General features: G+C 32.3%; 1 protein-coding gene across 1 annotated transcript; it reads right to left on the bottom strand.

The window, feature by feature from the left end:
• On the bottom strand, positions 8,533-9,905 carry LOC18599500 (translation initiation factor IF-2). The gene is made up of 2 exons (XM_018121024.1): positions 9,897-9,905; positions 8,533-9,384 (listed from the first exon to the last, which is right to left on the bottom strand). Exons 1-2 carry the CDS (start codon positions 9,903-9,905, stop codon positions 8,533-8,535), a joined length of 861 nt encoding a protein of 286 aa, XP_017976513.1.

The following is a 13,376-nucleotide window of genomic DNA, read 5'->3' as shown; positions in this document are numbered from 1 at the left end:
GTATATCAAAATCACTCCAAAATGCTCAAAACGCTTAAAAGTTTTTTTTTTCGTGTATCAAAAAAAATTTCAAAATGCTCAAAATACTAAAAGGTTTTTTTTTCTAACTAAGAATACTCTAAAGATGAATGGTCTAGCGAGAAAAACTCAAAAGATATGGGTCGATTTGATTCGCGAACCCAAACATATGGGTTGGTTTCATTAAAGGTAATTTTGTCTAAAATTAATTTTTCTTGACTAAAAACAGTAAAATTATAAGGAGGATTATTCTCAAAAACACCTTATATATGAGGGATATTTTTAAAAAGAACCCTAAAAAAAAAGTCTAAACAGGATTAAAGAAAAGGTCTAATGTACCCTTATCATCAACCTTTTGAGGGATATTTCTATCATTTAATACATTTTCTGTAATTAGTTCGATAGGGTTTAGATATGTTTGTTTCAAAGTGATTGATGCCTAGTTTCTTCACACTCTCTTTGAGATTGAGGCGTTTGAAAGTCAGAGGATTTCTCTGTTTGTTGTTTCTCATGAAAATCAAAAGGTCCTTATTTACTTTTAAAAGTTTATAAAGACCTATAAAATTAATATTTTAAATTAAAAAATAAAAATATTGATATTTTAAAATATTAATGTTTAACTTATTAAATGAAAATATAAATTAAAAAATGAAAAATGCAAATAGAGAAAAAAATGAAAAATAAAAAAATTATACTAATATTCTAATAATAAATTATTAAAATTTTAAGGAAAATAAAAATTAAATGATGAAAAAAGAAAAATTTACGGGTATTGCTCTTCAGTACTGGTACAAATTTCCAAAGGCAATTTAGTCCACGAGACAGCACTCTTACACGTCTTATACCTCTTACACATTAAAGCATATTTTGTACTAGTACTACTTAGTTTTATATTGAATTGGAATGATTTTATTTATTTATTATTTTGCAATATTAAAAAGTAGACTATTAGTTAGTTTAGGTCTGGTAGCCGGTGGCTTGGATAATTGGGTTTATCCAAGTGACCCACTTAAAAGGACTAACATCCGCCGTGGCCCATGGCTCATCAACTTTTAATTTTTTTAATCCAACCAAAAAGCCCAAAGCACATTAAATCGAAATTTAAAAAAAGTCCAAAAACTTTCTATATATTGAATTTTGAAACCCAGATTCAAAAAACCAAAACCAACCCAATTTCCTTCCACCTCCCATGGAACAAATTGTTGCAGGTCAACACGAAACCTCTCAAATGGCAGTCCCTAAATCCCCTTGTACTACTTCAACAATTTTTCGGTCAATAAGCATAAAACTTTTGGAGCTGCTCTACTAGCTATCAACTACTCTTCACAATCTTAAACAGAAATTTGATTAATCAGTGACTGATTTTTTTGTCCAAATTTAACTTATGTAGAATCAACTGACTCCAGTTAAAACAGAAGTCATTGTTTATTACTCATATGATAATTAATAAAAGAGTAGGAGATCATAGGTTCCAATTTGATTATGTTGTCTTTGAAATATTTTGACGAAAGAATGTCAACATGTCCATATGTAAGCTTAATGTTGACTTTGTATTTAATAATTTTTTAAAACTATTTTTGTATGTTTTATTATTTTGTATTTAGTTTTCATGTAATATTGGCAACTGGTCAATGACATCACAAAATTTACCTATAAATTGGTTTTAAAAATCCCAATGAAACGATTATAATAGGTTCACATTGTCTCCTTGGTCTCTTTCGCAATTTCCAAGTTGATCGCTATTAGAAGAAAGAATGATATGCGTGTTTAGCCACCGAATCTTCGAACTAGAGCTTGAAGACACTGTAAATGAAATCTTCTGCGCTGTGTGTCAAGTTGATCTCGTGGAAGCTTCTGGGCTGGACTTAATGTGTTAAGTGTCAAAGGGAACCTGAGGGAAGCTCAATCATTTTTTATTCCTCTAAATAACTTTGAATTTGCATTTTAACATCTCCATTACAACTCAATTGAGGATTTTAATCATATAATCATACTATTTTTTATATGACAGTAATTATTTATGACTTTTGAAAGATTAATTTTTATAATAATGCGATGAAGCCCACATCACTCAATCCATGAAAACCCATCTCACCAACTTCCTATCCATAATCAACCGACCTAGTTGTAAATGCTATACTTGGGCTCAGCTTGTGGTCCCCTATAGGCTCACATTGTCGCACGATAGCCCACAAAACGGTGATCCGTGAGCTTCCTGTTCCTTCTGCACCCGACTGCCTTCTTCCTTCATTGCAACCATGTTCAGTAAATTCTCTAGTGCCTAAGAAGTCTCTATTTTCCTCGTCCACTCGTAAGAGTTGAGTTCTTCTGCATGACTTGCAACCTTCTCTTGGTGATTTTCCCCCGAATTGACCTCTTTATGAGTTTCTGACATTGAACTAGAATTGGAGAAATATTGCTGCGCCTTTGAACGGTTAAGACATTCAAGAACATTGTAAAAAGGGAATTCTCTTACCTTTATTTCAAAAGATTTCTCCCCTACCTCTCAACGGGTAATATTTGCCCGTATTTTATGATCCAATATTTCCCACAAATTGTTTGTAGCCACTCCCAATCAATCTTTTGGGGTAGATTAAGTGTTCACAAAGATTATCATCAAATCCGTCCGATTCTTCCACGACACTTCCTATCTATATCTATTCATTTCTTGATCCCAATAATGTACCTATATAAACCATTTATAATATATAAGCATAGGAAATGTTTTAAGTTAATTGGCTAAGCAAACTTTAAACGAAATACCAACTTAAGAGTCAGGTTGGCAAACCTATGGTTTGAGGTTCCCGACCTAGAAGGAGGCAAGTGTTTGCATACAAGTTTTAATGATTAGGCACTCACTAAGATCAAGATTGAGAGCTTGAGTTGTGTATTTATATCATGTGAAGTGATAAAATTGTTATACGATATTACATGATTTTAAAAAAATGAAGACAAAAATATGAAAAATGATAGATATAGAAAACAAGATTAGATCAGTAAATATTGTCATGTTCTTGATACTTTATTTTCAATTGTAGTTGATGACTTAAATTACGAGTTTTTAAATTTTAATATATTTAAAATACTCAAATTGTGAAAAACAAAATGAGTGTAGTTGTAAGATTCTAAAATTGAATAAGAAACCATATTAACCAAACTAAATTATTATATTTTAGTTTGATTGAAGTTGATTTTCCTTATAATATGATTTGATTTGATTTTTTTTTTTAAATAGAGACCTAAATTTACGATTTGATTTAGATTATCTTTTTTATTTTGGCTTATCGATTTGAGTAGGTCATATATAATACTAAGTTTTTAAAGGCATGGTAATAGGTAAGACTGTAAAAGAGGAAAAAGATAGAGAAATAATAGCATGGAGGAGATATGAAATTCAAAAAACAAAATAACTTTGCTATCATTGACAATTCTTGCTAATTGATTTCCCTGCTCATAGTAGGTCATAAATAACTTTGGTAACGAAATGCTTAATAACTAATTGATTTCCCTGCTCATAGTAGCCAAGTTTAAGTTGCGAAGGTCATACAGATCTCTAATTTACAAACATGTCTAATCGATTTCAACCCCTCAACTTTGGGATTTTATTCTCTGAATGCAAACAAATAAACCTGATGAGTGCATCAAATACATATATTTAATGAGAGATTAAATACGTAATTAGTCTATATTAGACTAGATTTAGGATCGGATTTAGGTGTTTTTTAGTTATTTTATTAGTTTAGGTTAATTTATGTTTAAATGTTTATTTTAAGTTAGTAATGTTAGTTTTATGTTATTTATATTTATTTTTTTGTTTTTGTAGGAGTACGATAAAAAATAATTTCAATTGGTGAAGAAAGGTGAATAATGGACTAGTGCTCTATTTGCATAAGTTTCAGTTTTTCAAGCATATATCCCACTACAGAAGTCCAAATAACATGATTTTTAAACCATTAGAAAACTAAGAGGTAGGGCTACAATTTTTTATATTTACCACTTTGCCAGTTCTGATCGAAATGTGGTCAAAACGTTTGTCGAAGTGAAAGTACTGCATCAGAAGAACAAAATTGAGACAGTAGCTTTGAGAGTTGTGGCTTTGGAAAATGAGAGCCGCAGCACTCACTGTATTTTTTAAAAATAATAAACTTATTGGATTTTGGAAGTTAGGGCTTTTGGAGGCTATTTAAGGGGTTTTTTTCAAAGGTTTCTAAAGGTAGCAAGCAATTTCTCTAGAGAAAAAGAGCCAAAAACAAAGCAAGAAAGCAAGAGAATTGGAGTGAGAATCAATATCACAAAGCTTCAACTATTAGTTTTCTTTCACTACTTTTGTGTTTTTCTTATTTTCTTCAACTTGGATTAATGGCTAATTTTCTTTGGATGAAGTTTTTATTAGATATTGTGAGCTAAATTTATTTTTCTAGGACTCACTTGAACTCACATATAATCTAAATTTTTAATCTCTTTATTGCTTATTTTTAATGGGATTTGAATTGTTTATTCCAAATTGTTCTTAATGCTTTTTGTTGTCTGATCACAAATTAAATTGATTTAGGAACCTAAACAAACTTGAGAAATGAAGTTTAGAGTAAACTAAAATTAAGATAGCATATGATCATATTAATTAATTTGCGTATAGAATATGAATATATCTATAGACTATATGTAGTCTCTGAACTTAATGAGTTTGTTTTAATTTCAATACACATAGGAATATAGTGTTTTAGTTAAAATATATATTTTTATAAGATGAGTCAGGAGATCTTTATAAATGATTGAGGATTCTAGATTAGCAGTTCAATTCATTGAATAAGTTGAGGAAGAGAGTTAAGATTTAGATGAAATGTGAGGGAAATTGTAATCTAGGCTTGTTTGATTTGATTTTTACTCAAGTTATTATTATTGTGACTTTTCTTTTTAGTTTAAATTTTGGTTAATTATTTTTAATTAATTAATTTAGTTATTTGATATTGATTGTTTGGATAAGATTAAATTATTCTAATTTTAGTACTTAGTAAAATTTTATATCAATTTTCTGTGGGATCAATACTCTACTTGCTTATAAACTATCTATTCTATATGTATACTTACGTAGGTAGAAATTTAATAGACAAATTTTTCACATTGTTGTTGGAGATCGAATCCGGATCACCCGCGTGATTGGTCACCTATTGACTCGATTATAATTGATGAGATCCTAAATCAATTTTAGGTCCGTTGGAAGAACGTTAAATTAGTCTATGATTTTTAAAATTGAGTTCAGGAGTATGGTTAGACACGAAAAAAGATTAACACCCCCGCGATGCCCGCTCCATGAACCGTACCACTTAATTATAAGTTATCCTTTTGAAGCCTTAATTCTCAAGTTTATTTGATGATGTTCTCTTGATTATCATTTATTTATTTTATCTTCTATTTTACTAGCAAATTAAAATATTTTATTTGAGTTTATAGGAAGTGACGTGCACATGATGCGCTCGTGAAATGCGTGGTATGAAACACAACTAATATCGGATGACAACCTTGTATTGAGGATATTTTCCAAATCCGCTCATCATACTGACGAGATTCGGAGATATTCTCTCACTTAGAGAATTATCCGAAAAACTTACCTTTGCAAATTTAACAAATAAATCTCATCCTCAGGGTAATCCACCATGTTTGTAAAAAATAACATTTTCATGAATGCACCCCTATTACGAGCAGAAGACTCTTATTAAAGATATTCGTCGAGCCTTCCCATTGTATTGGTGAAACCCAGAGACATCTCTTCACCTAAGGAATTTCCCGAAAAAAACTCGCATTTGCAAGATCTTTCGAAAACTTCCATCATCAAGGCTTATACTCATGTATATAAAACATCTGCATGTCGTAACATTTAATGATGTAATAGTCATGCGTGACGTGCCTATGCAATTTAATATTTGCTTTTAAACTTTCTGATATCTTCTTTGTTATTTCTTTGAGTATTTTCTTTTTTTTTATTTTTCTTTATAGACATGTATATTGTGGACTATATTTTTTTATGTCATTTAGATGTATATTTCTTTCGTAAAACTGTATTAAGAAAATTTTCTGAAATTAAACCAATCAACACCAATACCCAAAGCACAAGCCCAATAAATCAAGGGTCTGGAACTTACCCAAAGCTTGAGCCCAAATTAGCCCAAGGATAACCGGATCAGCAGAAAGCCCGCAGACTGCCTCAAGAGTTCAAACCCTCCCTCCCGTGAGACGCACCGTTCTGGATGACCAAGGAAGTGATCTTGTTTTTCCTTAAGCGACGCCGTTGGGGGCTATTATAGTTGCTAAGGGAACCTAAGAAAAACGACGCCGTTTATCCTCTGTAGCCCTACTATATAAGCTTTCATTTCTCTCCTCTTTCCCAAATGTCCTTCTTCCGTTTCTCTCTCTAGCGCCGAACGCCCTCCCTTCTCTCTAAAAATCTTTCCCGTTGTCTTTTGAAATTGAATAATAATTCTTGTTTTCCTCCTTGATCTTGATCGTTGCTTTAGAGAACGACATTATATCTTAGCTTGTTCTAATCGTCAATTTCCTTTGATCAGTTAAAAAAAAAAAAATTTGGGAGGAGTCGTTGAGACGAGCAGATGGGCTGAGGACTGAAATTTTAGTTCCTTGTGCAAAGTCTGTTGTAGTTCACTTTTTGAAGGTACATGATATGGGCAGGGGCTGGTGTCTTGGGTGAGTAGCTGAATGGGTGAGTTTAGGTGCCCCTTGGGTGGTTTGCTAATGGCGAGTCCGCTTGTTTGGCTTCCTTTTACTTACTTGCACTCGTTATTTTTGTTATGCTTTGTACTGTATTGTTTTTGTTAATTTCATGGAATCAAAATTACTTATAAAAAAAACCCCCAAAACCATTATGTGCATGCTAGATGAATAATTAAGTTTAGTTTTAATCCTTGATGTGAATTTTTCACGATTATAGGGCTGCCCAAGTGCACACAAGAACATTTTAATCAAACAAATAAATTTGCCTTGTAGTTATGCTCACCCTTTTTTTAAGTTCCGGCGCAAGATTGCCATAATTTCCATTTTTTTTTAACTTGAGTGTACGGCATGAAATTGCCACTAAGAAATCTTTAGTGGGTAAAGGACACATGGCATAAAGTTAGGAATGGAGAACTAATGGGGGAACAATAAGAGTTCGGAGATTTGTATTCCTTTTGTTTTGACATTTTTTAATATAATGTTTTGATATTATTATTTTTTATATAAAATTTTGTATTTTATGTCTATTTTAAGTTAACAGTATTAAAAAAAATTGAGTCTATTTTAAATTTCTTGTTGACTTGTCTTTCACTTTTTCTCCTCACTTATTTCCACATTTCAGAAAAGTTAAAAAGAATTTAATTCCAATAAACGCATTGACTTTTGAACAATTAGAAACATAAAGGACAGAAATAAACAATCTATATATATATATATATATATATTATACATATATATTCTTCTCGAAGTCTAAGAGGAGTCCTTTGAGAGCAACAATTCCATCCAACAATTCGTCTTCACCCCTTTGTAACGTCCAAGGAAACCACACACATGGAGCCATGCACATAATTGCTGCCCTCATATGAGGAGCGCGCGTGAGAGCTACCTTCTTGGGTTGGATTTTTCCTGTAATGCGGGTAGGGTTAGGTTAGCTGAGTTTTATTAGGAACAGAACTCTTTTCTTATTTATACTTTTTATTAGTTATTTATTTTAATTGCACTTCAAGTATGATTAAAACTTTTACCAAAGTTAGTAGAGATTATATCACTATAAATAATGCCCTTAAGGTCTCTTTGTAGGGCACGAAGTTGTCTACCAAACATAAGTCCTAAGTATTTTATTTGTCTCGGAAAAATAATATAGCTATTGTTTCTCTAAATTCCTGTCTTCATTGTTTATCCCTTCATTAATAGGGTTAAGGCCACACAAATCTAAGGTTAACCTCGTAGATCTAGGCTAAAGTTTCAATCTAGTTTCAAGTCCGTGTATCTAGGAAAATGTTTCAAGCCAATTTCAAGCTCGTGACACAAGCTCATGCCAGCTTAATTTTTATTTTTTTCTATTTTCTCTCCAATTTAATTTAATTAATGCATCTAAAAAATTTTGATTTTTTCTATTATAATTAATATTCTAAATTCCAACCTTCAATTACAAAAAAAAATAAAAAATTAACCTACAAAAACTATATATGTTTTTATTTTTTACAAAAACCATTCATTCCTAGTTAATGGATTTTGACCTTTCATTTTTTTTAAAAAAAAAAAAAATTCATTCCACAACGCAATATCATAGGCAATTACAATATGTATCATAACAAATTGCACAATTAGTCTCACACATTATAAAATTCCTACTGCATGAAGAGAACCTCATTAAAAACTTTCTCATGAAAAAATTCAATGAAAAGTAAAAAGATTACCCTTCAATCATGGCCTCCCCTCTTACCCACATTAGCTAGAATTACCATAATTCCTAATTACATTTTGTATTGCCATAGGAACATCTAGTCAGTGTCTCAGAATCCTACGATTGGGAGCTGAGGCAGCATGGCCGTAAATGCGAGTGGCGCGCCTAGGGCCTGGAACGGGAGAGGTATGGGCACGGCCAGGGCGTGAGCCGGGAGTGGGGTGGCTAGGGTGTGAGCCAAGAACGAGGCTACGCGGGCCAGGAGCGGGGTGGTGTCGGCCAAGAGCAGGGGTGGGAGCGGCTCGGCCAGGAGCGGGGGTGGGAACGGCTCGGTTGGGAGCGGCTGTGGAAGCGGCTCCGTCAGGAGCTGGGGTGCGAGTGGCTCGACCGGGAGCAGGGGTGGGAACGGCTCGGTCAGGAGCTGGGGTGCGAGTGGCTCGACCGGGAGCTGGGGTGCGAGTGGCTCGACCGGGAGCAGGGGTGGGAGCGGCTCGGTCGGGAGCTGGGGTGCGAGTGGCTTGACCGGGAGCGAGGGTGGGAGCGGCTCGGTCGAGAGCTGGGGTGCGAGTGGCTCGACCTGGAGCGAGGGTGGGAACGGCTCGGTCGAGAGCTGGGGTGCGAGTGGCTCGACCGGGAACGAGGGTGGGAGCGGCTCGGTCGGGAGCGAGGGTGGGAGTGGCTCGACCAGGAGCGAGGGTGGTAGCGGGGGCAGGAGCAGCTCGACCAGGGCCTAGAGTGACTGCGAGAGAGACCCGGTCAGGGCTGGGAGTGGGGCGAGCCTGAGCAATTGCGTGCTTGTTAGCACGATCTTGGGCTATCGCATCTCGCTCGGCAATTTTACTCGTCAAGTTCTCTGCCACTTTGACGAGTTTATCTTTGATTCTGATTGCCCTAGCTGCCTTAGCAGCAGGGGTGTCAGCAGTGGGGGTCATGTCAGCAGTGGGGGTCGTCTCCTGAAAAATGCAATTTTAAAAAATCAGTTTAAGATATTAAATTTGATAAAAAACAATGATTTCAAAATTCGTACAATTATCCACTAAGAAGCGCATTTAGCCGACACTTACTCGTTTCTTAATGAACAATTACTCTTAAAGCAATTTAAAAAAAAATAACATAAAATTAAATTAAAAAAGAGAACAGGTAATCCTAAGAAGATTAGGGTCCTAGAAACATGCAATTAGTATAATTAATAATTTTATAAGTTATAATTTTATAATGATAACACAAAATAGAAAGTAAATATATTTATATTTAAAACATATATATATACTAAAAATATTTTAGTATATATATAATAGTAATTATATTTTTTGTAAATTAACACCATATATAAAGTATATATATATATATTAAAAGACATTATAAGTTGATTATTAATAATAATTTTATGAATTAATTTAATTAATTATATGAATTTGTTCTGAAATTAAAAAAAAAAAAAAACCACTTGGATTCCAAAACTAACCATTGCCATCCCTAAAAAGGACTAACCTACATCTGTCACGGGCGATTCTTGGCATGAATCAAGGAAAAAATTTATCAAATCAAGAGGCATGGTAGAATTCTGGTTCACGTCTCTGCTGCCATGACCAACTCTAATAGTCTACTTTCAATCATTCTGCAACTAAACCATTGTTCACACTAGAAATTTGTAACATCCTTCGGCCAATCTACTCCTCATTGTCTACCTTCTTTCTTTCATAATGGTTGCAACTAATCTTAGTTTATTAAACAACAATAATCGCTCATTAGAAAACTGGTTTTATGATTAATCCCATCGTTAAACAAAATAAATTATCAGGAATAAGAGAAATTCCTTGAAAATGTACCCCTAATGTTGACACCCCGGTTTGTCCCATATTAGCTATTGGAACCAAACAACAGCACACAAGAAGAAATTGTGAGCTCAGCTTCTTTATTTATTTATTTTGAGATGATCAGCATGAGCAATGCCCGTAATGAAAAATGGAAATCAATCAGAGAATCACAGAAAATAAAGACATACTGAAATTTTGAAATATGGTAAAATTAGTCACCCCTAAGAAAAAACATCGAATCTTCCAAGTTGTTCTAGGTTCATGGCATCAAGAATAGAAAGAAAACACCAAATGTAAAAGATGGAGACGAACAACCCAGACTACTGAGGGCAAACAAGTAGGATATATTAAGGTCAACAAGTGTTCAACAAAATTATAAAAAGACTTGGATTAACTTACATTGCAAACGTGTTTAACTTCAAAATCCTTGTACTTTCTGCATTTGTTGCAGAAATTATACCTTTTGTGACCCATTAGAAAAAATTAACCAGTGAACAAGAAGGAGGAGCGTGGAAAGAAGAGGGACCTCTGCAGAAAATTTGAGAGGGAAAAATTCAACCCAATTCATTTCACCTCAAAGTATTTATACAACGAATGTTTGAAAATTTGAAAAACAACTCCGTAAATCTAGCATCGAACTAATAAAAACGAGAAAATAGGATCAGGCCTCAACTAATCACAGAAACCGAGAGTTTTCTGTGAACCACCACCGGCAAGCTTCAACAGAAATTTAAAGAAGACAACTAAAAACGACAAGCCTACGAGCGTTTAGTAAACTAAACAAACTCAAACACCAAAACGACACATCAACAAGACGTTTTGGTTTTACAACATAGCAAACATTACTAAAACGACAACACCTTATGACGTTTAGAAAGACTTAAACTAAGTAACATCAAAACTCTCCGTTTCAACTCATCAACTAACTTTCTTCTCCTTCCTCTTCAAAGAGCTGTTGTTCTTTCCCTCCAAGTCTTCCGCTCCTTCAATTACTTCAAAATTCAACAAGGCATTCAATCTATGGTTTAGGAGGCCCTATGAACCGCAGGCGGAGGGGAGGGGGGCTAGTGGGGCCCCCGCATCCCCATTAACTTTTAAATTTTTATAATTTATTTTTATTTTTTAAAATTTTTATAATTTCACCCTTTCAATAATTTTTAAATTTTTATAACTTGCCTTTGCTTTTTAAAAATTTTATAATTTCACCTCTACAAAAATTTTTAAAATTTTCTAACATATTTTTATTTTTCTTAAAATTTTTTAATTTTACTCATAATAATTTTGTGTTTAGTGAAATATCCCACAACAATTAGTCAACAACTAATTTTAATAAAACTAAAATAAAATCAATTGCATTTTTCAAAAAAAAAATAATAAAACCAATTGCAATTGAATTATTTTCAAACCATACTTCTCCAAAACCTCACAACTTGCTCTCTTCTCTTTTTACCAAATACTGTAGAAACAAAATAAAAAAAAATCATTTTTTCATACTTTTTTGCTTGTCAGCATTCTCTGTGTAAAAAACTTTTAGTCAGTAACTCAATTTTCATGTCATGATAATTGGTAAAATTGGTTTATTTACTTATTTTATTTTTAACATTTTCAACTTTAAATTTTTTCTTTATTTAATAATTTTTAAACATATATTATAACAATATCATTTAATTTTTATCATGATTGGCTTGTTCTGATCATCATATCCAATTTCACTTAATTATCAATTTGAAAACAATTGATTTTAGAATTTTCAAAGTTATTATTTTGAAATGTAATTATTGGAGATTTATTCTTTTTTCATTGTTTTCTCGACTATGATTAACAATGATTTATATTTTGCTCAATGGATTGAGGAATTTGGATTTTTATTTTATGAAATAAGCAATCCAACCTTATCCAGCAAAGGGTTTTTCCGCCAATCTTCGGTTGAGTGAGGTGTTTTAAAATTATCTAGGTTTTTATAATATTATATTTTTTAAAAATAAGAATTTCAAGTAAACTTCAATTATTAGTACGATAATTCCTTAATGTTTATATCTTAAATTTTAGATTTAATCTCATAAATCTGATAATTGAAAGCTTTTAAAATCTTACTTTTATTTTAAGCACAATACATAAAAAAGTTCCTAAATTATTTAAGAAAATTAATAAGTTCTTACTATTTTATTGCATTCAATCAATCTTACTTTACGAAATGAGAAATGGCATTTTAGTTAGTAACATTTATTTAACCGTTAATTATAAAAAATTATTTAATTTAAAATAAAAATACAAAATTCGATTGAAAGTAATAAAGTAATGAAAATTTATTTGAATTTCTTAAATAATTCAATAATTTTAAAGTTTCATACTTTTATTTTAATATTTTTTTTGGGACTTGGGGGAAGGAGATTAGAAACCTTACTCTTTAAGTAGGAAAATCATGCAATAACTAATAAGTCAAATACTTGGATGCTTTATTTTAATGTTAATGCATATGTCGATATATTTATACATTTATTTTGATTAACAATATTAAAAAACGCTCGTATTGTTCTTTTATAGTTTTGATTAAAATATTATTTGGTTGCAAGATTTGTTAACTCTATTCACAAAAAAAATTATAAACTTCGTAGTGTTCTTTTCATAAAAAATAAATATTTAATTCAAAATTTTTAAATAAATAATTTTAAAATAATAAAATCATATTAGCATTTTATCACTAAAAAATTAAAAAACATTTGTATTTTGCTCACCCTTTTTTCTTTAGTTTCAGTTTAAAATGTCATATCAAGTTCTTCAATGTAGTAAACTCGTCAAATAGGTAATGTATTTTGGATAAAACCAACTCAAACAAATTCCGTGCGTATCTTGACACAATGCGACCTTCTCTTTACTTTAATATACAAATTTCAAGGAAAACGACTATCACGTATTGCCTTTGGAGCTAATACGGCAGAAGGACAAAAGTTCCTTTCTTTGTTACCGCGGTGTGCATCAGAAAGGGAGCATAAAAAAGAATCTCGGGTCCAATGTAGATCTTTAGAAAAATGCCTTCAATCGATTATAGAGACAAGATAGGGGCAACACCTATAATAGGATAGATGGAAGAGTCTTACGACGAAGTAAGGTCTTGGTTCTCCGAAGCT

The sequence above is a fragment of the Theobroma cacao genome, chromosome 5 (genome assembly GCF_000208745.1).
Source record: "Theobroma cacao cultivar B97-61/B2 chromosome 5, Criollo_cocoa_genome_V2, whole genome shotgun sequence".
Classification (NCBI taxonomy): domain Eukaryota; kingdom Viridiplantae; phylum Streptophyta; class Magnoliopsida; order Malvales; family Malvaceae; genus Theobroma; species Theobroma cacao.
The sequence above is the reverse complement of the archived record's forward strand: the minus strand, read 5'-3'. Positions and strand labels throughout refer to the sequence as shown.